Here is a 27618-nt window from a genome sequence, read left to right as displayed (position 1 = left end):
GACATATAGTACAGTTGCAACAAGGGAAACTGTTAAAAAGTCTTTTTTTTATGCATCTGACATATTTTGGACATAAGAGTCTTTGAGAACTGTGAAAAAAACCTTCAAAACAGCAGTAAGAGATGTCAGCTGACCTTATAGGTTCTTGAAAGACTGGCATGCACTTATTTTTCAGAAAAAAAACATGTTAAGCTCTGTAACACAAATGTTATACATACATGCAATACATGAGAGAAACAAACAGGGGCTAAAGCCGAGGTAAGGCTAGATCTGTAACATGACCCACACTGATATTTTAACTCAAATTCAGCACAGCCAAAGGGCAGAGTTCACTTCCTCAGTCTGTTATGCAATGCCAGAGGCTTTGGCATGGCATCATTGTCATCTCTTGCCAGTCATTCAGTTGTTGCTCCTGTAAAGAATCTGATCCAACAGTTTCTGCAACGAGAAAGCAAAAATACTCAGATTAATAAAACACTTAGGACAGACTGATGGGTGTAGATAAACAGTCTAGTCCACACGAATGCCCCGTGGCTGTTTGTCCTGTACAAAAACAGGAGGGGGTCCTGGTCCCTGTCTCACCCACACTGTGCAGGTTTCTAGCTCCTCTTTTCAGGACGAGCTGGATCCTCTGGCAGGGCCCATCTTCCCCGTGTTATCTGCCACAGCAGCAGTGTAGGTGGAGCAGCTGCGTGTGGGCAAACCACTCAGTCTGCAGCTCAGCTGAATGGTGGCACTGCAGTGTAGCTCTCTCTGCCACTGAAGGGCCTTTTGTTCCTTGGGGAACACAGGCCCCATACTTCTCGGCACAATGAGACTGTTCACAGTTTCTCTCCATAATGAGAGAAAGGGTGCGCGGTGAGGGTTGCAGAGTGAATGCGAGCGACTACAATTACGCTGGCAGATAAAACTCTTTTCTTTGGAGAATGATAATTATTGGCCATAGAATTAAAAAAAATAAATAAAAAAAATAAAAATAAAAAACAACCACTTCACATGATGAAATGCCTCTGAAGTGTATTTTTTTTTAAGGTCGGCTTTTGTCATCAAACTGAAAATGCTAGAAAATAGCAAATGTTTGGCAACAGCGACCTCTTGTGGAATAATAAACTCATTGGCCTAACAGCAAAAACGATTATAAACAATCCTTCAACTGACACTTGCATCCATTTTTTTTTTTTTTTTTTTTACATCGTTAAATCTTTACTGTTTATACGATGTCTCTTTCCAAAGTTACATACAATCAGTCCAGGAGCACTAAATCAGACATAACCTCTGTGACATGGGGCCAAAAGTAGTGGGAGTGCACATAACAAAAATATTATGGAATATATGGAATATGTTATTTTGACTATGATGTTGAATATGAGGTGGACAAACAATGACCAGATGCTTAAAAAAAAATCATTCCTACTTCAAAAGTGATGACAAAATTGTTTCAGTAGAGCACTATGATCCTAACCAATCAATGTAAGCCAGAGAATAAACACGAGGCTCTGTTACACATCATTTATTGTTATTTCTTATTAAGGCCACGAGGCCAACCTGTCCGCTTCAACGGAGGAAAACTCCGGGTGTACACCATGCAACTTAGCCACCCCCAGGGCTTTGTATAAATCTTCTCTGAGCTCAACCTCATGTGCCCCACTCACTGCCAGTCTTTTCGGTTAACAATAACAGAGGCGGTAGGCCATTGCAGGCCATTATTTTCAATAGTTGCACTGCTGTGAAGAGAGGAAAAGCTACATTATTAATATAGCCCTTTAGTGCTGGTCATTATTGCAAAATGTTTCACCCTCTGCAAGGTTTAATTGACCTTGTAGCAGAAAGGTGTGTTATTACTTGCTCAATTGCCTGTGGGTCGTATACACAATTAATGTTCTGTTCAGTGCCTCAAACAAGTATTTGTTATTAAGATTGTGGTGAGCTCTTTTGAAGTTTTTTTCTCTATCCCTTACTTTCATGTTTTTGGTGATGCAGTGCATCATTTCTGCTCACATATTTATTCATACCAACTTTAGGAAAATCACAGTAGGCAGGAGTGATGCTTAAATTTTAGGAGATGACCACTGGAGCATAAGAATAAGTCTACAATAACATGATGTACTCTACCATATACATTATGTACCGTATATTGAATGACGTTTGGGGTTCACTTATTCACTTATCTTTGCTTTGACAAAAAGACAAACAGGATTTTACCTTTTTGAATAGTTCAACTCGCTGTCTGTTGCTCAAACACGCCTCCCTATTCTTCTCTTCATCCTTTTTCCTCTTCACCTCTGCAAGCGTGCTGTAACCAAATTAGAATATTTTTTATTCTTTGATTATTGATAGAGTTGCTGGTAAGGAAAAATGACAGTTATGGGATGATACTTAAAAAAAAAAAAAAAAAGTATCAATCTATCTATTATCCAAAAACAACATTTTCAACCAAGAATGAAGTCACCCACAATCTTTTCAAAAAGCCCTTTTATAGATAATTTTAAGTACTTTCAAATGGTGGTATACAGCCATTTATTTTCCATGCACTACTTATTAGTGTATATCAACTATATATAACACTACATTCTGTATAAATCCACAGTCTTAACATATCTTCCTAATCAATTGGTGGATCTGCCAGGAAGGAAAGTAAACAACTGAGGTGTCAAAGGAGGAAAAAATATAATTACAGACTGAAAGTGTCGGCAGGGAAGCAAGAGCAGCATATTTTGTATGGAGATGTCATCAATACAGGGTCTGCCTTCACATGCGAAAGTGATACAAGAGATAAGGATGAATCTGCCTACAAAGAAGGAGCACCTGACAGCATGCCAAGGTAGAGATTGAGATGGAACTCACTGCTTGGATCTGGGATGCATCTCCTTCCCAGTAATGGCTTTATCTCTGGGTTTGAAAAGGTTATCTGGGCACACGAGCAGGTAGCACGCACACGCACACGCACACGCACACGCACACACAATGCTGATTGAGTTGAAGGCTCAGGAGCATGGAAGTATATCACTCTAGCTTTTTTTCTGGTGTTTGAAGAGTCTGAGGGCTTCCTCTCTTACAGACAAATAGCATCATATTACAGGAAGAATAGACAAGATTCTTTTTTTATAAGGACATGAATTCCACTTCCGCTACTACCATTTCAATGTGTTCAGCTTAACTTTGTATCCGCATTATGCCAGAAATGTGAGCTCCCATAAACATTGTATACAAGTGAAGGGCGTCATCTGTTTGGTAAACATTGACGAAATCTCCAGTGAAATTCTGTGACTTTTTAAAAAAACCCGCTGACCTCGTCTAAAGTCTGTCACTTTCCCGGCTGTCATTGAGCCACTGGCGCAGCTTTCCCTCACAGCCACTAGGGGGCAGAGAGAGCTACAAAGTCTCTGTCACAGATCTTTAAATTCTTAATTGTCTACTGTGAAGCTCGGCGCCCGGTATGGAAATCTCATCAGGCAGAACACTGCATCAAGACGTTAATGACATTTGAAGGTCAAAGAAGTGTTTCCAGCACTTGCACGTATATGCAATAAAGCCATTTGCTTCATATCTTACTTCAGGTGCCTTTCATTGTATTTAGTCTCAGCTTAGCCCGGAGTGCCAGTTCTCTCTCTCTCTCTTTCTCTCCATCCTGAATATAATACATTCTTTTCTTTATCATTTTCTTTGTACATTTTCTTTATGTTATTTTATTTATTTGTTTAGCTTTTCTATATACTTTTCTGTAAAATAATTCCTGCCTGTGCTTAATATTAGTACAGAAGCTTGACGCAGATTTTGCCTGTCATTGAGTAGTTATGGTGGATTACCCTGTCTAAAACTACTGATAACTCAGTATTTTGGATTTCAGTAGAGAATTTTAGCACCCCTTCGAGCAAAACATATATGGAAATATAATGTATAATTGGGCAAAATATTACCTCGGAAAAAAACAACACATATTGGCTGACAGCTATCCCCTTGTTCTTTGTTCTGCATCTGTATGTGTGTGATTGGTCATGCGGCAAATAGCCACTGCAGCTGCACAGGCACTACTGGCAGTACAGTGGATGAGACAGCTGAGGGTGGCTGCATATACAGTACCATTCAGAGGGGTAGACCGGGCGCTGCGGGCTCTCCTCTGCCTGACAGCAGCACCCGACTCTGGGTCGACCGAACCTGCCAGCTCTCTCCTCTCCTGTGCCCTTCGTTCCAGCTCTTGCACTCGGCCTTGGGAACGACTGATGAAGTCCGGTCTGGACTTCTGGAGCGCATCCTGATTAAAAAAAAAACCAGAAACATACTGCTCTTCTTGGCAAAACCTTTAAGCTCAGCCCCTCAACGTCAACTCCTTCCGTCCCAGAATATAGCCCTGGGGCATCCCATGGGAAAAATCCAAAGCCAGTATAAATGTGTCATTCCCTTTTGTTAGGGTATTTCAGTGGTTGCCAGCCTGGGGCTCAAAACCCAAGGGGTCAGATAATTGACATCGCAGGAATTTAAAAACAAAATTTTTTGCTACAAAAATATCTTTATTTTTTCCAACATCCCTCTATTCTCTTTTTAATTTTTTTTTATCATTCAGGAAACACTCTCTAGTTTTACCTCCTCAGGCCTCTAAAATGAAAATTAAGCAGGAAACATCACTCTAGGGTTATACTGGTTTAAAAACGCAGACATACTGTATGTATCTAATTGCTTAACATTCTTATTTGGAAAACAAAATCCCCAGCTTTTTCTTTCATTGTTTTATTAGCTGCAAAAATGACCTCTGAACTCACCTGTAGAGAAACGGTTTCCGGTGACCTTTCAGGGTCAAGACTCAGTGGAACAAAGGCCGCACGAGGCAGGTTGTGGCGTTGGACTGGGCTTGGATCAGGATGTGGCTTCATACACACATCTGTCACTAACAAGGCAGAGAAAATCTAATTGTTTGTGTTTCATTTACACCTTGCTCAGACTCACATGCCTGCATGCAATGCACAGATGCTCAATAGTTTTCTGGCCATGAATCAAATAGGCACGGTATGTAATTGCCAGGGAATTTCACTGTATCAGTATCGATTCAGCGATGTAGCTCTAAAAACAAAGCGTTGACCTTGCAGCATTTTCAGTTATTCGTAACCAAGATCAATGTTTTATAACATGAGAAATTCTGATTATGTATGAGGGGGAGAGAGAAGTAATAATACCAGTATTTCCCAGGGGTGATGCAGTTGAGTCCTTCTCAGAATTGACATTTGGTGTTTTCTTCTTACTGAGTTGTCTTTGGAGCTTGATATTTGCTATGATCGCAGCTGCATTGAGTGCAAGCACTTCCTCTGGAGAATGATGCGAGGGGTGATCTGAAACGCAAGAGGGCTTTGATGTAACTGAAGAGTAGGTAAAACATTGACACTGGCTGTTATTGATCTACCACTTGGCTGCCTTGATTTTAATATTATTTCATAATGTCCTGCCTCATTTGGAGGCTGACTATATCATACACTGAATTTAAATTGTGTTGCCTCTGGCCTCAGTTACTAATTGATGACACTCTTAATGAATGTGATTAAAGAATAATTAATAATTTCACACTGAGAAAAGAAATCATGAATGAAGAAACACACTTGCTCAGCACAAAACTCCCACTTCATATAACCAATTCACCTTAATATTCAGTATTCCTAAGTAGTAGTTTTACATGACTGTTTTAACTATTTTACATAATCAAACAGTGTTTCTGTCACTAGTGAGGACAACCTACAAACATACATTGATTCAGAGCTGTAGACTTGAAACCTAGACTTGATTCCATCTTAGTTCAAAAACATTAGGACTCGAGACTTGACTGCCTACAGACTTGACTTCAGACATAAAGCAAAAACATTCAAGTCCTAATTTTTAAAATCCTGCAGCAATAAAAGTGAACAAGACATCAAAAGCCGGGTCTTGCATGCCCCCACATTTTACATATTTGATTATTTAGCTAAAGCACTATAAGAACTTTTTTCTCAGTTCTGTAAAAAACAAAACCACCCTTAACACAGAAAAACTGTTCAAAAGCTGTGTCATTCTACCGGTCAACAATCAGAGACCCGAAAAACCTGCATCTTGATGTACAATTTATTTATGAAGACTCGTGGCGTGACTTGGACTTGTTTTTAAGAAATGAGATAAGACTTGCGCTTGAGTCAAAACACTTTAAAACAGCCCTGCATTCATTCCCTGGATGTTTACCTTAACCTTAAAGGAATAAAGTTTGATATTTTGGGAAATATATTTATTCACTTTCTTGCCAAGAGTTAGATGATAAGACTGTGAATAAACAGTGAAATGAAGTCATACCATAACTGAAAACCAAGTCTCTACCCTAAAGTAAACAGATAACTGGATTTTGACCCCCAGATGGCCAGTGAGTCCCCACGATGTAACTGTGTGAACAGATTTTAGTCCCCACAAGATAATTACCACAAAGAAACACACACAAATGTAATAGCTGCATTGCAGCTATTACATTTGTGCATGTTTAGCAGCCTGTGATTTCTCTGCATCCCCGGTGCTGCCAGTGAAAAGGGGGACTGGAAAAGATTATACGTACAAAGAGATGCGTGGGAAAATGAAAGAAGCATATATATAAGCGTATATATATCTGGCATGAGTGTCAGTTGTACTCATGGCCACAGACAAAGGAATCATTTCAACACAATCTAATAGTGGCTATCAGAAGACATCTAAGGTGAAAGACAATATCAAACCTGAGAGTTCAGCCCCAGAATGCTGAAGTGTGTGTAATAACTTCAAGCCAGAACAAACAATGGCACAAAGGAAATGTATTTTTAGACCATCACCATCCTTTGAAAGTGGAGATCAGAGACAAAGGGAGCCTGTGTGCTGACAAGAAAACTGTCAAAGTGGGACAGAGAAACCTACCCGGGGCATGGATGAGTGTGAGACTGGGAGACGCTCTCCTCGCTGCATCCTCTGGCGGTGGCGATCTTTCTCTCTCGTCTCCGTTTGGTTTAAGGGTGTCTGCCACTCGCTGACCTGCTTCTTTCACTACTGCTCTTGGGCTGATGAAATTAATGTCGGAGTTCGCAGGCTCGATACTGGTCTCTTGTGGAAGCCAAAAGTTCCACTTCCTGGCAGCTGGCTGTGTCGCGTTCTCCTTGCTCGGCTCAGTGTGTCCGAACACGTTGCCATAGCAGCTCAGTGGTCTGCGCGGCCTGTCCGATCTCTGTACACCAGCTTTCGGAGAAACCTCTACGGGAGTGGGTGCTGTTATGGCAGGGGGGTTGCTCACAAAAAGACTCAGTGTGGATCTGTGTAGAGTTCTGCCATTTTTCTCTGGATCTGAGGTGGATGTATTTGGTGCTAGAGTAGGGTTTGGCCTCTTTGTGGAATCTAAATGCTGATATGAAGGCGCTGCAACGTGTTGCAAATAGTTTCCCTGACTCCATGTGTTGTTGCCCTTGTACACTCCCTCTGTGTAGCTGTGTCTGTACTCTGGGTGCCTCATCCTGGACCCTACCGTGGCTGGACTGTAGCTCTCCCTGTGCTCCGTCACTTTGATGATGGTAGCCTTTCTTCTGTGGACCACTGTGTCCAAACCATGGATAGCTGGTGGTGTATCCGCCTTTTTTCTGCTCGGAACAGGGCTGGACATCACCCTTTGCTCCGTCACTTTGACTATAGTGGCCTTCCTCTGCACTGTGACATGCCTGGAGTTTGGGTCCATGGGCTGGTGGGTTAGAGGTGGAGAAGAGGACTCACTGGACTGGGAGGAGTGATTGCAGGTGTCGGAGCTCGGCAGACTGCCTGACCTGCTCACTTTCCTGGAGGAGATGGTGATGGAGGAGAAGCCAGCTTTGTTCTGAGGGATGAATGTAGTCGCGGCAGAATTTGACTGTATGCGTGAGGGCTGTGAACTAATGTTCGTTCTACGCAGTGGGGCTGTTGCCCTTACAGATTGAACGGTGCTATGCAAAGGGGTATTTGACTTGTATGTCTCTGTGCTGTTTGTCCCTTGTAGCAGACTGTGTGGTCTGCAGGGCTCAGTAGAAGTTGTTCGATGCAGAGGAGTATGCTTGAAGGCCTCTACGCTGGTTGTTTTCACCAGAGGGGACTCCCTGTTCGGATCTGGGTTTTTCCCCGTGGGGAGCTCAATGGACTGACTGCAACTAGGGAAAGCTGACACCCTGACAGTATTCCAGCCTTTCCTCAGAGCTTGCCAACCCACTGGTCTCTCCGCTTCGTTAGCAGGAATGCTTTGTTTTTCTGGCACCTACAGCGTATGGATATAAGAGATTTTTTTATGTGATAAAGATGCTAAATCATGAATGGAAACCCCATCCCACCCTCCTGTTGTAGCTGATGTCTCATGCTAAATGGTTTGTCATTAATCAGCGCAATAAAACAGATGTACCTTCATCTTGCAAATTTGAGCTGCTGTTTTCAAGTGGAAGATACAGAAAACGGAGCATAACCTAATTTAATACGACATGATATACTGACAAAATGACATCTTTCTAGTGCTGTATTTCAACAGCAGGTCAGCTGTCTTTCTTCGGGGCTTTGCTGTTTGTTCTTTAGTCAGATGACTCTCCCCATGCTTGACACAGTGAATGCCCCAGTAGTAATGGAAGTAGCAGCAGGCAAAGCCAGCACACAGCGTGACTTATCCCTCACAGAATAACAATGAGACTCTATCCCCAATAGAAAGTGGGGGGCAAAAAAGCAAAGATTCTGGCCTTTGGGCCAGAGTATTCTGATGGTGTTTATGGAGCATAGAGAAACACTTATATGTCCCTGTTGCACTCACCAGCCTGTTTACAATGTGACCTCCCAGATACCTCATTTATCAATGTTGCATAAACCACGCCAGCAATAATTTCTACACAAACTACGAGATCCAACCAATTGCACTAGCATTTGAGAATGTGTTTACTTTGCTCTGACCACCTTCTGGCCTAAAAGGGTAGCTGTTAACAAAATACTATTCCATTGAGTCCACTAGTTAAATATTGTCAAAGTTAACAGATATTGTTTGTGATCTGCACAAAATAGCTCATTTTGCACTGCTTTATTCATATGCTGCGTTAGGCAGGGAACATATTTTTGAAGAGCACACAAGCACTGACATCTGTGAATATCCATAAAGCAAAGAAGTCTCTGCCATCAGCCAGTTGTGTTTGAGGTGATCAATCATTTCTTTTTTATTTCAGCGACTGTTTTTCATTCCAGTGGGCACCATTTACAGAAGCCTTGACCTGCTATATTTTTCTCTGATTTGAAAGCCACTCTTTCAAGTTCCATAGTGTATTTTTTTATTTTGTTCCCTTAACTTAAAGTCTGCAATCTGAAAAACTTCATCTTTGATCCCTTGGGCTAATTTATTCTAATAAAATTGTATCCTTTCATTCAGATTATAAAAGGGTGGCTTGTGACATAAGTGATTATTTATTGACATTAAACTCTTAATTAAACTCTCTCTTCACATACTGTAAATGATGGGTCAGAATGTGTAGGAGTCCAGGTGTCCAGGAGGCTATGAAAATGAAAATGAAACTAAGTACACATGAAAAATAAAAACTTTTCTTTTCTTTTCTTTTCTTGTTCGATGTGAATTAAGATCTTTTTTTAACTCATTGTTGATAAATGAGGCCCTTGGTTTGTCCAATATTGTGAGTGTCCTACCAAGCCAACACTGAAACACTAAATCTATCATGGTGAGAAATTGGAGACATTGTCCTAAGCATCAGAAAGCATTATATAACCATAACACTAGGATTAGAAGACATCATTTCCCCTCAGTATCCAGGTATACATACACCCCAACTCACACAGATCCACTGATATCCATCACAATATTCTACTATTGTAGTGTTATCTCTTTTATTGTTTATCCTGAGCTCAATGTTAAAAAAAAAAGTCAAAAACAGTAAAACCAGAAGCGTAATAAGTTACCTGTTTAATAACGCGAGAGCCTTGATCAGCTGTCTGCCACGTCTTCACACCTAAAGCACTCGAACTGGTGTAACCTCCCTCCGCCTCTCCATCTATGTATAAAGGCAAAACAAACGATCCGCTGTCACATTCCTAACAACGCGTGCTCTCTCTTTCTCACACACACACACACACACACACACACACACACACACACACACACACACACACACACACACACAGACACACACTCTGAGTGTATGACAGTGTTGACACTGTCAATAACTGACGTTGGCACAGTAAAGTGAATCTAGCACCACCCCACAGCAACTTGACCGGTCGGCCTCTCAGCCCTGACTGATACTCTGTTGCCACCACGACTGCCTGTCTGGCTGTATTTCCACCTGCTGCCGTTACCATGGCGACGGGCTCTCACTTTGGGATATCTCTTGAGTGCTATGTGGATAATGCATGGTGTTTTTCGTTTTAAGGGAGAAAACCAGAGCCGAGGGTAAAATAGAGCCACTCTGAAATGTGATTACAGCTGAAAAAGAAAAAATGTGTCTTTAGAGGTGTCTTTAGAGGACTCTGGGCCTCCTGACACATTGTTCCTCCTGCTGTTATAACTATATGTCTCATCTCTTTCTCTATAAACCAACTTGTGGGCCCCCTGAGAGATCTTCTCTCATTACCTCCACTGGCCGGGCACAAATGATCTTTTTTTTCACCCGAATCAACAGCTGACCTTAATATCCCAGAGGAAAATAACGAAGCAAGGCCGTATTGCAAATACCCTTTAAAGTCTCCACCCTCCCAATTTATTCCTCATCCTTATGAGTTTTATCTAAATAGTAAGTGAGAGCAGGGTGAAAATTGGCCAGCCCTTCCAAACACGAAGGCCCTTGGAGCACAAGATTCAATTTTATTATCATTTGCTCATTAACATCAAGCCATTTTAAGTTTGTTAAATGTGACTTTTATGGAGGGAGAGGGCACTAAGTGTCTGCAATGAAACCTCAAGTCTGATTAAAACTACTTTTTCAAGGGCTGAAGAGAAAAAAGAATTGAGAAAGAGGGGAGATAATTTGCTAGCCGGGGTGTAACTGAGTCAATTCTTGTTGGGATAATTGTGGCTGGAATTTTCTGATTTCATTCGGTTTCAGATGTGGAATTGTGGATTTAAATATACTGACAGATGAGCAAAAGAAGCTAGCATCAAAACAAGACATATTTGGAGGCAGTCCTGCATAGAGATTTTTGTTTCTTGTTGATCATTTTTCTTCAGCTCACTGCAGGGATTTCAATTTGTGTACATGCACCTGCATCGTGTTATTTTTCACTGTGAAGTAGCTGGAAATATGAATATTTATGGCTCATTTGATTGACTAGCAAGAGATTTATAATTGATCTATGAGCCTCACTGGAAATATTGTGTGTCAAATGCAAAGCTGAAGTTGTTTTTTCTTAAATTATTCTGCGATACCTGATAGTGGAAAATCATCATGCTTATACAGTATGTAGTTCATAAAAATTTGGAAAAAAAAAACCAATCTGATCTATATTATAGAACCAATGGAGGTGGTAAATAATAACTAATAACAGTCTAACATGATTATACTTTCCATTATGTCATCACAGCCTGTGCCTGTAGCTCTTAACTCACAGTGTATATGATGCTAATAAGGTTTATGATTCTTAAAACACCTACAATTTCTGTCAAAGTTCCTTGCTGCCATGGATGGATTGCTTTGATTTCTGCAAGCAGCCGGAGCCTTGCCAGGATAATCTATGTATAAACAAGGACAAGGTTGAAAGATCAAACCTCAGATCAAACCCAGAGTGTGTGGGGCTGCTATGTTCAAAGATTAACAGGGCTCCTTCTCCAATCAGTCTGCATCTCTCCCTATCTTTCTGCCTCTCGCCTCCCTCTCCCCACCAACTCTTTTCGTCTGCTTTTCAGGCCTAATAGTGCCGATTTCCTTTACCTGCAATCCTGCCAGAATACCATGGTTTAACAGTCCGGACCAAGTCGCTTGGAATTGACTTTGCTTTTGGGAGGTTGTTTAAAGTGATCATCCAGTCAGTCATTGTGGGATGTCTGAAAGAGGACAGGGGCAACACTGCTGCAAGGAGCTGATTAGATGCAGGTAAACTCTGTGGCAAGTCAGGCCTGAAATAAGCTCTTGTTCTCCCTCTGGCTAACCTGGCCCCTGCAGTTACTCGGTGGCCATATTTGTTCTAGCACTGATCAGGCACCAAGCATCAATTGAAACGGAACCTTTTGTGTATTTCTGATAAATGTTTGTTGTGCAAGAGAGTTACTTCATGTTAAATTTGGTTTTTTGTATTGCTAAGGTATAACTTTTACATAATGGTCTCACTTCCATAATTGTGCATTTGCTGGAAGTATGAGGGTATTTTCCTTTTTTTTTTTTTTTTTTTTTAACTATACTCCAGCTAAAACCGAGCTGTTAAACAAGCAACTGTGAAGCGATAGACCAAACTGCATGTCAGTACATACCCTGTGCCTTGAGTGTGGTTTGATTCTTCTGAAATGTTGGAGTGATGGGTTGTTTCAGTTTCACCTGTAAAAAAAAAAAAAAAATGGAAAAAAAAAAGGCCCTTAGAAGACGGGATGTCACCAAAAAAGTACCTTTGAATCAGTATTATCTGACCTAAAAAAGTAGAATTTTTCTTGGTGGAAAATTTGGCATCTGATACATTTAAAAGGATAGTTGTTTAAAAGCTGCTTCACCTTCTTGCTAAGAGTTAGATGAGACAATCGATATCACTCTCGTGTCTGTAAGGTAAATATGAAGCTAACACTACTGCCACCGCCTTAGCTTCTCACAAGGACTGAAAACGGGGAAATAGCTAGCCCGGCTCTGTCCAAAAACCTCGTGGTGAGCTAAGCTAACAAGCTGCTCAATATTTACCATACACACATGAAAGTGTTATTTATCTCCTCATCTAACTCTCAGCAAACAAAGTATATTTCACAGTTTTTCACAAAACTACTCAGATCTCAGAACTAGGGCTCACAAATTATAAAATCAATCTTTAGTTGAAGTTACCGTGGTGAAAATCCCCCCCCACAATTTTTTTTTTTTTTTTCCTGTACATTGATTTGCGCCCTCTCAGGGCACAAAGCTCAATCTCTGCCGCCACAGCTCCAAATGAGTCGTAAACCTATGGAGAATTTGTGGCGTTCCTGCAGAGTAAGCGGTTTCAAAGGATACCGGAGCTCGGCCACCTCCCTGGGTAACTGAGACTTGACTACAAATGGCTCTCTGTGGCACTATGTGCGTGTTAGTCTGCCTTACTTGGCACTATGCACCATCACCTCCATTACACAGCACTTTAATTTCAGACTTGCAGAGCTTGCACTGTCTCACTAACATCACAATCACCCAGCTCGAGAGGATGTCAGTGCAAAATCCAGGTTAAATCAGTCCACAGTCTTTGCAAACGCCTATTTTAAAAGGGTGATCAGGGTAAACAGACACAGAAGTTGTTTTTCAAATAATTTAGACCTAAATATTGGCTGAAGAATTATAGAAATTGTGATATCGGAGAATGCTCTGTTCGAAAATTTTCGGAATATATGCTTTGGCTTTGTTAGAAGTTATGTGTTTTACCTGGCCAGCAGAGTGGTCCGAAAACTGATTTTGGTTGCAAGCATCAGCTACCACCATCACTTTTCTTTGAATTGGCAGCCACCCGATTTTGACTGGAGCAAGATAACTGAGTTGAGCCTGTTCCTTCCTTGGGGCCTGCATGATATGAGCTCTCTCCAAGTTTCCTCTGCGCTCTGAAGGAGTAAAAAACCCAGTTTGGAAGGACTCCTGGCTGCCCAGCGAACTCTCACACAGGCTGGGACTCCCACACGAAGATGAATCTCTGCTGAAGGAAGGAGTCCCATGATGTCTCCAGGTATGTCCTATTTGCTCTTTGTCGAGGGCTGGCATGGATGTCGTACGATCATTGAAAACTGGAACATGATCACGAACTGGGGCTCTGAGTAGGTCGCTCTGCATCCTCTGCAGGTGCTCCAGCCAGCCGTCCAGCTGGCCTCCTTCAATGGCACTCTGGGGCCGAGGTGCACGTGCAGGACGGGAAACACGGGGCAAATACTCCCCATCTGACATTAAGCTCTCCCAGCAGGACTCATCTCCGGATCGCCGCCAGCTCGGAGGCCTTCGTAGGTGGGCAGCTGGCCTGCGGAGAGTCATCCCTCTGGGGCTCAGGTAACCACTCACAGCTCTTGAGATTCAGCCCAGAATAAAAGCCCTTTAAAGGGGAGGTATGAATGAGAATCCCCTGGCTCAATTGGACTTCTTACCATGAGGCGGGCCAGAAATGCACTGCAAGGAATTAGTAGCCACAAGAGTCCCTTGAGGTCATCTTTGTTTCAGATCTGTTATGAGAAGGTATCACAGTACGGTTAACAATGAGAAATAGGTGCGAATTATTTTAGATCATAAGACACACTACTATTTCTTGCTTACATTACACCACTCTACAGGGATGCTGCCACTATTACTCACCAGTTACTGACAAACCACCCTTTTTCACTGGCTTTCAACTCTTCTCGGTCCTTAGCATTAAGGAAGTACACACTCTCTCTGTCTTGATATAAACTAAGTGCTAGTGGGTACTGTCTCCAGCCAGGCCTGTAGCAATATGAGGGACGCTTTGGCGAACAAGAGCGTTACTGAGCACAAGGGCTGAACATCCAATACAGGGGAGGGGGATGGAAAGAGACAGAGGGTTGGGCGAAAAAACAAACACTTGTTCATACAATGCTTGACGTAACAACATCTCCATTTAAACAAAGAACATAATTAACATTCACCATTTTAATCATTAAGCCGTCTAATTTTGGGTTTATGCAAGTGAGACACACCATGCAATGTCTGAAAGAGTGGATCAAACTTCCTAACACTCAGCCGTCCTTACAAATGATAGAGCATCACTAATGAGCAGATTATCCATGTTATTCCATGACTCACTTACTGCTTCAGAAATCGTCTTTGTTGAATTCCCCTTGTTTCTGCTCTTCCCTGTGATCTCGTGGTTGGTGGCTGATGATGAGGCATTGCTATCCTCAAGCCTCTAAACCAAGCCATGTGACTTAAGCAAGACTGTCTTAAAAAAAAAAAAAAACGGGCCAGTGTCCTCTCGGATAAGTAACTGTGACCCACATGATGTCCCGCAATGAATGAGACAGACGAATTTGCTTGAAGCTGGAGGCCGTAGTCTGCTTCAGATTTTATGTAGAGGCGGTTAAACAAAAATCTGCAAAGATACTTCTTTGCTACTTCTTTCAAAAAAAGAATCGGCAATTGCTTTGATGTTTAATGAATTTCAGTGTTTCTCGGTGGATTAACAGTCCCCAGATGTCTTTCAAAGCAACTTCAGTCCCACTCGGTGGAACAACATTTTGTGAATGTCTATCAAAGACAGAGATAAGACAGAGATATCTTAAATATCAATTGCTGTGACCTGCTTGAAGACACCTTATCAAGCTGAGAAGCCACATGCAGAAGCAATATGCAATGCTGTAAAGCAATTTGCATCTTTTTTGTCTGCTCTGCCCGGGAGATAACATCAAAACAAATCAAAAACTCAACTGAGGAGGGACAGATTTAAACAAGGTTCAGAAGAGGTAGCTTCTCGTGTGTGTGAGAATAGGTTTTGAAGGCGGCAGCGCCCTCTGCTGGCAGTGCTCCAACACGACAACTGGAGAAAGCGGGCGCAAAGGAGGGACCTCGGACTGAGAGACCCAATCTAAATGTGGGATGCAACCAAAGGATGCAACATTTGTGCAAAGAAGGTGCAAAAAGATGAGCAGATTCAAATGTGTGCACCAGCTGCGTCCCTCTGATGTCTTTTAATTCAAGCACCTGCAGCTCTGACAAAACAATTCCTGTGAGTTCATTATACTTCTGCTCGTGGTAACCGGCTGACTTAGGCCCCTACAGCTTCATCATTAAGAGGGAAGGAAGTAGACATTAACCACATGAACTGAAATTCAGTGGTCTTTGAGACCGTAAGAGGAGCAGTCCCTTTTGTTTGTAGGCCATGCTCTACCATGCACTAATACCATAAAGTGAAGGAGACACGTTTATTTACAGGAATACATGATACATGATATGATATTAAAATATGTAGAAATAGTGTGTGTGTAATTGATATGGTTTTTACTATGTATTAATTTCAAGCTGAGTGAAGGACAAAAATTTGAAATGAATGTATATTGATATAGAAGTAGCAAAAATTCTCATTTTTCAACTGTCCCCATCAGTTCTAATTCCCCAATAAACAAAACAAAGAGCAATTTTACCCCAAAATACAACCAAATGCACTTTATGCACTACAGTCAAAGCCCACCTCTCTCTTTATTCCTATGCAGACCTTCATATGCTGTCTCCTCCTTACCTGTGCCCTTACCATTGAAAATAATAGTATTCGTAAAGCTTATTCTTTTATTTTTTATTTCTATCATCACACTCAGTGCATTAATCCCATACCCGATTGAATCTGGTTTCTTTGTTTGTGTTTTCTTTTTGTGCATTGTGCGTCGTTTTTGCAAGTATTAAATAGTTTGTATGATAGAATAAAACAAAACAAAACAAAACACCATTGGCTTTTCCGTTAATTTCTATTTAAGACCCATGACTGGTAAGGTTTCTATAAAAGTGAAAAAAAAAAACAAAAACATATAAGAGCATAAATTATTCTCAATAAAGTGTATTTCTTTGTGTATTGATAGACGCGGGGTAAATGCCACAGTTTACCCATTGTTTGAATTCATTGCTGTAGATTAATTTACAGTCAACTAATCACCGATATAAAACTTGTCATCGGTCATGTAGTTTCCGCCCAAGTGTAAACAGCGGTGGAAGTCGGGCTTTATGAACGCCTACAGGGTGAAAAAAAAAAAAAAAAAAAAAAAAAGTTGTGTTCCCTTCCTCCCCCTTGCGGAGCGTCCTGTCACTGGTGGAAAATGGCTGCTCGGAGTAGCTCCCCAAAGCTCAGAGAAAAGTGAAAAAAAAAAAAAAAAAAGGAAAAAAGAGGAAAAAAAAAAAAGTCTACATTAATAACAAGAGGTCGCGTCTGGACCTTTTCCAACGGGCGAGACGAGAACGCGGGGAAGCCTCGACACCGAGAATGTCTCGCTGGGTGCCCACTAAAAAGGAAAAGTATGGTGTTGGTACGTAAGAAAACTTGCATGCTCCATCGCTAGCTCGTCCCTAGCCCTCCGCTCCCAGATTGCACAAGTTTGGGAAGGATTGTTATTGGAAAGCGACCGGCTGTTCTGTTTCTCATCGGGCTGTGTTTGGGAGTTTTGAGTTTAAAATTTGCCTGAAGTTGGCGGTGTGGTTGGTTGGGGAGAGGGGGGGGCAAGCTGGCTGGCTGGCTGGCTGGCGGGCGAGGGGGGGGGGGGTACAAATCTCAGATGTAGGTTGTTTGCCAGCCAGTTTGCATGAAATGCAAAACAAGGAATGTCTGTCTTTTGTGAGGAAGAGGACTGTGTGTGGATTGGGAATTGTTAGAGGCGCGCCTAGTTGCAGCGCTGTTTCCTGTGTTGTGGGGCCTCCGCCACAGACTAACTAGCTACTAACAGGCTACGCATGACTTGTAACTGTTCAGTTGGTCGGTTGTCCGTGCTCACGGCTCCGTCTTTCACACGGGCAGAGCCTCTGCCTTTGGTCACTTATTTTCCACTTCCTCGAAGGCTTTGAGACCAGGCGTCCTCACCTGAGAACTCTGTCCCGGTTAGCCACTCCACTCTCTCCTTAGGGCGATTACTTAACAACGCTGAATGTGCATACCCTCGTAAAGCTAGTATGGCTTTCGTTGTACTGAAGGGTTTAGTGTAAAAAAAAAAAAAAATAAATAAATAAATAAATAAAAAAGAAGAAACAAAAAAACTACCAGGCCAACATATATACTCCGTGTCCCGCTGTAAAACTGACATAATTACTTGTTAAATTTATCTAGGGCCCGTTTTAACTACTCATCTTACTGTCGGCTCGTGAAATAAGGTTGTTTCCTACATTTGTATGTTTAAATACTTTTATTCAGCCACTAATAAACCATTTATTTTCGGCAACCTTTAAAAATGAGCATTAAACCACGGGGTTTCATTTGTTTACATTTTTGGCCCAGGGGGTCACAGAAACTTTGACTACTCTTGGCATCAGATTTAATTTTTGAATACATTTCCATAGCCGTTTACACAGCAGGTAATACACTTGACTGCAATCCAGACTATGTTTTTTTTTTTTTTTTTAAGATGTATCTTGTAATATAACTTGACTAATTGACGGATTGTATGTGGAAAAAAAATAAAAAACAAAAATGGACACAACCTCATAAGCCACTCCGATGATGGCAAGACATCCAGACGAATTTAAAGTGTGGTATATTGGAAAATAGTTGCATGACTCATAATGGTTAGTGTGAAACATGAGAGTAACAGTCATGCTTAAACACACTCGCTGTACTATACTTTAAATAACAGTGTAATGGAATCGGTCCTAATTTTTCTGGGAAATCCCTGGAACACCCCGGTTCTGTTCAGTCCGCAATGTAGCAAATTACACGTGTTTTCCAGAAGAATCTGGGTTCACGACAATGGTTTGGAATTTGTGATGTGTGTAGTGTGCCCTGCCGCATGCATACTGAGTCCCTTTTCGCTGTGGCCATTAGAAGGACTGGCGGCTCGCAGCTGCATGAGAGGTGCTGATGCTGGCTGATGGAAGAGTTCAGCAGGTTATACCGAAGCTTTGATTGGCATCTCAGGCTGCAGCCTCCAAATGAGCTCTGCTGTTTTCAGCCCAGTCCATGCGATACGAGCCTGTCTTCCCGTTGTCTCTTGGGTAGATACGGTTAGCAGTGATTCCTGTTAGTGCGTGCCGTGCAGTGTGTGTGAAAAGTACACTGTTCCGATGCTAATGATCGCCTCGATGTATACTCTCAAAATGTCTGTGAGATCTTGAAAGTTGAGATTCTTCCAAAATCTTGGAGAAAATTCTCACGGGGCTCACTGACTGCGAGAGTGGATGAGTCATTAGAAAGAGAGGCAGCTGCCACATCACTGCGGCGGAGGATTGGTGGGGTGCACAGCCATTGCACTTTTTAATACTTCATGTGTTGACCAAGGAGTACTAATGAATTCTTTGTGAGATCCCTTATGCTGGCAGCGCTCACTATGGACCTATTTGTGTTTCAGCAAAACTTTTGTCATGCCATTCACTATTCTCATAATGGCCCCATGGCTATATTAGTGAATGTAGGAACACCGTCTCCTTTAGTCCTTTCACAGCAGCAGTAATAATAAGTAACACTGTCTTCTTACATAGAGCGTAGCAGTGACAAAAAAGTGTTTAGTTACCATACCAGCTGACGCACATCACAGTGGTTGGATGATTGGTGGAAGCAAGGCTCTGCTGGTAGGTAGGTAGCGCCAACCCAGTAACCAATATTGGAAATTAAACCACGTTGGTTTTGTGTCACAGTAATAAGTGAAAAAACGGTTTGGTTGTCTCTTCCTCATCTTTGCTGTGTTGTGTAGTTCTCTGCTGGGTGTTATGCTCCTCTGTGTGGCAATCAAGGACCTCACCAGCTGATCAGCTTCAGCAAGAGCAGATGAGTTTTTCGGTGAAAAAGAGGGGTTGGTTGTAGTTGGAGCTGGGCAATATAGCAGTCACATATATCACTGCTGTGACACAAGACTGGACATCATCCAGGATTTTATCGTAACATATAAGCGCTGTAGCTAAAGATTATTTTAATCGTTTTTCAATCATTTTTTAATCGGTCTTCTTTTGTTTTGTTTCAGATGAATCAATGAATTGCTTAGTCTACAAAATGCCAGAAAGTAGTTAGAAAAGCACAGAAATGTGAATTTACAGTGACAGAAAATAGAGAAAATCTTTACACTGGAGAAGCTGGAACCACTGAAAAATTATTAAAATTGTTACTGATTAATTTTCCGTCCGTCAACTGCTTGAAAAATCAACCAATCGTTTCAGCACTAGACATGATGTAACTGAAGTGTGTGTGTCCCTGGTGTTTAAAGGCTGTATTATACTGTAGTTGTTTGGCACAAGTTTTTTGCTCTTCTACCGGAGTGAAATGAACAGTGAATGCCGCTACCTGTTCGGCCATCGTATCCATCGTAGAATTGACTTTGCTCTTTAAGTAATTTATTCTGGCTATCTCTCAGATCTTCTCAAATCACCAATATTTATCCTTAAAGTATTGCTACTTGTATATCGATATACATTCATTTCAAAGTATTTAATCAAAATATTACGATATTAAATATTTTCAGTACAGACTTCATTTTGGAAACTCATGTTTATAATGCATTTGGATACCTGTTACCCGGAGGTATTAGCTTGACTTCCTCCTCCAAACAATGTCTTCAGTTCCACTGGTATGTTCAGAATGCTGCCAATCAGTCTGGATTTAACTCAGCTGATCTGCTAAATTGACAGAATACCTTGACATTTACGCGGAAGCCACATACAAAAAGGAACTATTGACAAAACTTCAAATGGTAGTGGAGATTTTGGGCTCAGGGCCTGACTGCATTCTTTAACCCACGTTCATATCATAAAGACGGAGTAATGCGATCGATTCGTCAAAGGAAAAATGTTAAAATCATATCATTCTTGACCTTGAGCTAATTTCATTACACAGTTCTTTGCTTGTCAAATACCACCCAGTCTGGCATAAATCAAAGGGATCAGGAGTTTGAAAGCCTAGTTATTCTTGTGACATCTCAAAAGTGATTTAACAGAGCCTTGGGGAAATGTTTTTTAGCTGTATCCCAGTTCTGTGATGAATTAACCAGAAATACTTTTTGATGCAAATTTCAAATGTTGTCTCATTAATTCTGTTTCATCAGGATGTTGCCGTTCCTTAAGAGAGACTTCAGAGGGTTGTGGCTCTAGAAAGCAAACCAGGGAACACTAAGCAACAGGACTATTTACTGGATCCTCACATTGTTCTTGAGATCCTTGAGAGCATTTGCTTTCATGAGAAATTTTTTCCACCCCTTGATGATCCTTTGGAATTTGCTTTAAGTAATCTAACATGGTATCAACTCACAACATAGAAAATGCTATGATTGTTCAAAATACATTTGGACAAGCTTTACTTTTTTCCAGCTTGCAGCTGCAGGTTTGGGCAGTAAGGAAATGTTGCTTCCTGTAGGTCAGATCACGGACTGGCAGCTTATCTAAGACGACAATTAACCACACACACATATATATTCTGAGCTTTAAATGTAGCTCCTCTGTGGCTATGAAATCATATTTTTAAACTGGTGTGTGACAGACTGCAGGCCATCAGGACTGACAACCCCAGACGGTTCTCATTTGGAACAGGTTAGCAGTGAGTGACAAATTAGGAGCAGAAAATAGAGACGTAGTCCCCTTATTCGTCTCTTGACCGAGGCCATAAGTAATTTGTGAAGCCATCGCCCTGCACCCAAGAAAAAATCTCCCACCCACAAGCGCAGTAAGCTAACAAATATGGTTGCAATTAAAACGCAGTCTTTGTTACTACATAAATTCTAACCATGTTTTTTAAATTCACTGCCTTGTAATGTCCCCCTCTCTTATAGCGTTGAAGCTATTTGGTTTGAAATATGGGCAAGTGAAATTGTGAGTCATTCCTTGTTATCGGTTTACTTCTTGGTTTTATATGTAAGGAGTTGTTCTCATTGCATTTAATTCAGAAAATGCCTTGTCTCACCTCTGTTTGAGACAAAATAACTATGAAAAGGAAAAGATGTGGCTCTTGTCATCACTGCACTCCCTGCCAGACAGTGCCGCTGTTAATTCTGCCGTAACAAAGCATTACTCATTAATATTTACTTCTCAGTTGCGTTTTAGAACAAGGTACCTGATTTCTCTCTCTGCCTATGTTAAAGTTTGTCCAAGTTAAAAAAAAAAAGGTGGGCCGACAGAATTGGCGGCACAGTGCTTTCACTAGAGTGAAATAAAGCGGCTGATTAATAGGAAGGAGCCAGGAGAAGGAAGGAGATGCTGCGGAGACAAGCAGAAGAGGGCTGATTTTTATTTATTTATTTATTTTCCCCTTCTATTCAGGGGGATAACAAACATTTTCATCTTTGTTTGGTGCGTGTCATAGGCAGGTGGTGTTTACGATCGACCCGGCACCCTCCTTTGCTCATAAATAAACTGCACGAACAGAAATTGAGGTGATCATATTGAAGGATGCACAATTTTTTTGTCTTGCACATCCTTCTTTTGGCGCAGTGATCAATATGTTTGTGGTTATGTATGGTAACAAGAGTCTTAAGTGTTTTTATTAAGCGCTGACTGTGAGAAGTGTGCAACTCTCTTGATTGATCACCTGAATGCTGAGCTAATACCATTATTATCCAATTTTATGAGTTTGTACATCGTGGTGTTGGATTATCTGTTTTTGTCTGGGTGCAAAGTGATGACTACACCCTCCACCTGGGACCTCATCCTGCTCAAGTTTTTTTTCCCCATTTAATACAACTGTGCTGCATTTATCTGCCATACAGATGTGTAAACAAAACGTCTTCTACTTTGCAGCCAACTCTGCATAAACAATTTCAAAACTTTGTTTGTGACTTAGTTTACATGCATTGACAAGTTAGGTGCCGGTTAGATCACAACTAGAGCTAGCTGTGTGCTAAACCTTCTCATTCATACCTATTTTGGGTATTGTAAAATTTCCAGCATGGGTTACTCTTGGAATGCATTGATCATTTACCCCTAACTGTCTTATTTATTAGGCACTGTCACTTAGTCTTAGCCAAAAGTTGGGCCAGCATCCTCCTGTGCTCTCTTTGGAGGTCAGTATGACTTTGCTATTATTCATTCTGAAAGGGAATTATATATTAACTATGGGGTTCGCTGCTTGGTGAGGCAATTCTAATAGTACAGCTCCCAGTGGCTTGCTGTGAGATGGTGGCTAAGACAAATGACAGCTGGCCTATTTAATCAGTGCATAGCTAAGTGGTTCCACACTACTCCTTCTTGGCTCACCACTGAGACAAAACTGGAACACTTCTACATCTTGTTTTAAGTGTCGCTGTCATCCGAAAGGTTGAGGTGAGAGAGCGGGGTAAAGGAGAGTGAAGCAGTTGTGAGCAAGTTAACCTTGGATTTATACAGGTGAAAATTCGATGTGTCTCGTGACTACTAATTATAGTGCAGCTTAACTAGTATTTGCAACCATGATTTCTACCGAGTTTGAAATTTTAACCTTTTTGCAGCAAACCATCGAGCTGCTTCAGCGGCAAACAACAAGTAAATCTGGAGAGCGCTAGAATTGAATGTTATGAATCAGAAATGAGTAAACATCCTGTGAAATCACCATTTGTGCCCTTTGTAAGGACTTTTTGTCCTCATTCATGGCCTCAGCTGTTTTTGTTTATACTGTAACCTCTGGGGGGACTGGTCGATGCGGACAAATGTTATCATCAGTGTGTAGCCTACATGTTTGTGGGAGATGTTTTTCTACATCACAGGATACAGAAAAATGTTGCTTAGACCTATAGTACTCTTAAGAGCAACCCTTTAGCCACCTTAAGTCAATATGTACCATATCAGTGACATGAAAACAAAACTGATTTGACTTCCTTCAGCTAAACTATTACAAGTCTCATTGTTGCTCAGTAACTGTACATGTTATTGGCTGCCTCGGGTGATGGTGGCAGACATTGACACAATTTGACTTTAAAGAGCGACTTCGTCGTGAAAGTTGACACACGTAGGGGTGCGCGTGCTTGGACCTCCAAATAAAATCAACCGTGACGTTTCTTCTTGGCGGTTTGTCAAAGACAGTGGGACATGAAGTAGAATGGACACACAAACACACACGCCCGGGTTGATCACGTATGATGAGGCTGTATGTGTGAGTGACTCTAGTGGGTCGTTCCTATTGCTCGGCTACACAGACAGGCGGTCTTCAGGATCCTCAGTATTGATTTTGGACATGCCAAGCAGCTTGTCCATTGTCTGAAAAGAGTCCTGCTGTGCTGCTTATGCTATCTTAACAGATGGCTAATGGTGTGTAACACGTCAGTGTGAATCAGAGGTCACTGATCTAGACCTGTGTTATTACATAATTTAGATTCAGCTACATTAAATTATTATATGATAACCTTTCAACTGTTATATTTTATCACACTGGCAGTTAATGTGGTTGTATGAAGTTATTGATTCGTATTCATAAACTTCAGCTCAGTTTAATGTCTAAAGAGTTTCATTTGAATTATAATCACTTCTAGAATTGAACCTTCTGTCACAAAATTACGAATACTGGCACAAATATGTGTGTTCCACTGTAGATTATTAGGACAAAGCATTTTCCTTTATGACAGAGTTTTAAAAAAAATTATTCCATCCATCACCCGCGTTATTCGGGTGGCATGGGAAATTTGACACTTTTAGCCACAGTAATTTCAGCACCTTTTATCAAAATCCAATCGAAAAGTGTGTTTTGAGTTTTGTGTCAATCAGGGTTACCAGTAGGTGTGAAAGGAGTTAATGAAAGAAAAAACAAATTACCATAAATATGCTCTGTCTGAACTAAACTCACAATTAGGCAGCGTTGCCCTCAGGAAATTGTTTGGGTAAGTTTGTAAGCGACGCTGATATAACATATCTAGTCTTGTAATCAGTTTAAATACTAGATTATGGCCTGACCAGTATTCATGCCAGAAATGTTTTTGTTATACGAAATAACAACCCTGTTCTTTTTCAGTGACGGTTAATATATTTCAAAAAATGTAAGAGTGTATTGATTAATTATGATGTTTGGAGAGGTTGCACTCTAAAACCCTGTAGGAAGACCTGGTAGAATTACCAACATCAGCAACTCAGCGTGGATAAGGCAGTAATCCACACGTGATTTTATCCTCCCTACGGTTTACTATTGATCTTTTATTCTCTGTGTTTGCTTGCAAGCTATCAGTATATATTTAAATGTGAGCTGTTCTCCAAAGATACTCAGCCATAAATATCAGGTATCATTTCTTGCCTTAGACTAGTGTTTTTCTCCATAGGAGACACAAGCTTAAGACAGAGTAGGCAGCCCAGTTGCCTGGTGGACAAAAAATGTTTAATGTCCAGGAATAAAAACTAGAGGAAAGAATTGACAGTGATTAAAAGACTGTCAGCTCAGTCTATTGAGCATTCTTAACAACATCTAGCTGACTGCTTTGGCCGAGGCTTTATTCTTACTCTAGAGTGATGAGCTTGCAGCTGAGCTGAGGCTGTGCCAGGCTGCCAGTGGGTGAGCTGACACTGGATGACCTGTCTGTTGCCGTGGGTCAAGCATGGGCTAAAAGGACCAGCTCCCTGGGAAAACTCACTTTGTAAGTACCTCAGAAGACAGAGTCTAGCTGTAAGCTGTTGGCAGGTATGACTTGGGGCATACGCATAACATAAAGAGTGCCAATGGCATCAACATGCAAGCTGTTATTAAAGTTTCATAAGCTGGAGCACGTTCTCCACTGAATATATTTATTTTGCCCAAGTAAACTTCCCTAGAGTTATGTTTTCCAGTCATTATACTGTATTGCTTTGAGTCTTTTAATCCCAGATGCTGAGATTCATGCATAGCAGAAATCATAGGGCTCGACATCTCTGAAGCTATTCAGGTTAAAACAGTGTCAACATTAATATCAGCTGCAGTCCATATTAATGTTTCATTTGTCACCTTTAAAATGTCTTGTGGGTTTTTTTGGGGACTTGTAATAGAGGTGTCAGTCATTGATGTGGTCGCAGATGGGTTTGGGAATGCCACGTGCAGCAAGAGACAGCCTTTCAGTACGGTTGGCATTTGATGAAATGGCCTTTTGTGTGTGTGTGTGTGTGTGTGTGTGTGTGTGTGTGTGTGTGTGTGTGTGTGTGTGTGTGTGTGTGTGTGTGTGTGTGTGTGTGTGTGTGTGTGTGTGTGTGTGTATATCTGGCTAAATACTTTATAAGTCAGAGCCTTGCAGCTCAGATGTTGGTGGACACTGGAGGCAGTTTAAGATTTCTGTGAGTGGCAGCTCTACTTTGTGTTCAACCTTTAGGGATTTAGATGAAGTTGTCCCACTGCTGTAGCTGACACCTCAGTCTCCCTTTGTTTAACAAAAAAGAAGACAGAGATTGTGGAGACATGAAATGAATTTTCATCTGGCCATCATATTTTCAACCCAAACTTAAGCCTTCTTTTTAGTAATTCTGCTAGGTCATTTAAAGTGATACACACATCCAGCTAATGGTGCTCGACAAGAACTCAGTGCAGGCCTGCAGAAAGGTTTTGCTCAAAAAATCCATTTAAACAGCCTGTTAGATCATCACATGGTGTACTGAAGTGCAGGGCTTCAACTAATTAAATTCAGAAAAGGATTATTTATTTTATTCTGTGAAGACTTTATTTGTAATGTTTTATTTTGGTGTATTCCGTATTTTATACTGTATATGGACCATAATTAAGACGCAAATATATGATAATTGAAGGTTTTTGTACATGCTAAACTCGATTGGCAGAACAGTACAGCCATGCTTTTGCCCGTTCACAGAAGTGATAGTTAAAAATACCTCCCCTGCTATTGAAGTCAAACGCTCAACAGTCATTTGCGAAACCACAAGTCCAACCTTTGAGCAGCAATGTAACCTACTGAGATACTGAAAGTAAACACATAAATAAGCTTCTGCAAAAACAGCAACACAATAACTTATCGTATACATTATTAGATGCATTACTCTTCAGTTTTGCTGCAAACTGCAGATAGTCTCAGAGAGCTCATGCCTGGTCTGTGCTACTCCAAATAAGTTATTAAATGAAACAATTGATGGGATTAGTCAGTGTGTTAATAAATTATTATTCTAATCACATTATCTTTCTTCTCTAAAGCTTGTGCAGATGTATAGTAGATCAAATGAGAATTCATCTGAACTGATTAGGCTGTTGCTTTGTTAAAAAAGCAGTGGAGTCCAGGTCCATTTGAAATTGTTAGGAGACATCAAGCTAGTAAATTTCTCTAGCAGTCATTAAATTGGAGGTCAGGTTCATAACGCTAAGCTTTGGTAGTGCAATAAGCCCAAGGTCCTCTCATCAAATGTGTATTTTAAAAGGCCTAATAATGATGTTGTCAGCGGCTGGTTCATGGTGTACATGTTCTTTCAAAAAGTACTTGTACCTCTTTCCAATCACAGGGAGAGCAGAATGGTAGTTAATTTCAATATTTTAGGGTCTGAATGCCAAATGGATGGTTTGATCTTTGTTTTCTCTGGTTGACTAGACCAGTTGCCTCACGTGGCAGTGAGGTTCAGGATTATACTGGAAGTTAATTGCCTTCATCTGTTCCAGCAATTTAACACAGAATATTTTAGAGATGTGCATAATGTAAAGCAGAGCAGGCATACTTTGCTAATATCAAGAAACTTTTACTTCAGCTAAATTGGAGCTAAGTGTTACTGTTGCAGTCTCTGCTGTATCTGCTCAGTCGTCGGTTGTCTTTTGAACGCTAGTAGCTGTACAAGACAGTGTGACAGTTTGATGTTTGCAGTGGGTGACTTCAGGCAACCTCTCCTACCTTTTATTACTGATCTTCCCAACCTCCTCCTTTTCTGTAGGGCATTTCAGAGTATAGATGCCATGCTGCTCTCTCAGCACCGACAGTGTGACGTCGTCTTCAGTACA

At 41.1% G+C, this 27618-nt stretch overlaps 2 protein-coding genes across 2 annotated transcripts in view; one reads left to right on the top strand and one right to left on the bottom strand.

The window, feature by feature from the left end:
• Nucleotides 1–42: 42 nt before the first annotated feature.
• c9h10orf90 (chromosome 9 C10orf90 homolog) lies at nucleotides 43–9952 on the bottom strand. Its single transcript, XM_040134760.1, has 9 exons — nucleotides 9922–9952; nucleotides 9457–9502; nucleotides 6889–8239; nucleotides 5169–5321; nucleotides 4758–4882; nucleotides 4081–4252; nucleotides 2845–2908; nucleotides 2203–2293; nucleotides 43–438 (listed from the first exon to the last, which is right to left on the bottom strand). The coding sequence occupies exons 3-9, from the start codon at nucleotides 7691–7693 to the stop codon at nucleotides 400–402; spliced, it is 1449 nt and encodes a 482-aa protein (XP_039990694.1). The 5' UTR covers nucleotides 7694–8239; nucleotides 9457–9502; nucleotides 9922–9952; the 3' UTR covers nucleotides 43–399.
• A 6944-nt stretch (nucleotides 9953–16896) lies between these two features.
• Nucleotides 16897–27618, top strand: part of dock1 (dedicator of cytokinesis 1) — a 179096-nt gene continuing 168374 nt past the window's right edge. Inside the window, exon 1 of the mRNA XM_040134778.1 lies at nucleotides 16897–17116. Coding sequence (XP_039990712.1) covers nucleotides 17074–17116 — 43 coding nt within the window. The 5' untranslated portion in view covers nucleotides 16897–17073. The remainder of the gene's footprint in view (nucleotides 17117–27618) is intronic.

Source organism: Xiphias gladius, chromosome 9, assembly GCF_016859285.1.
Source record: "Xiphias gladius isolate SHS-SW01 ecotype Sanya breed wild chromosome 9, ASM1685928v1, whole genome shotgun sequence".
Taxonomy (NCBI): Eukaryota; Metazoa; Chordata; class Actinopteri; order Istiophoriformes; family Xiphiidae; genus Xiphias; species Xiphias gladius.
This window is presented reverse-complemented; position numbering and strand designations above follow the sequence as displayed.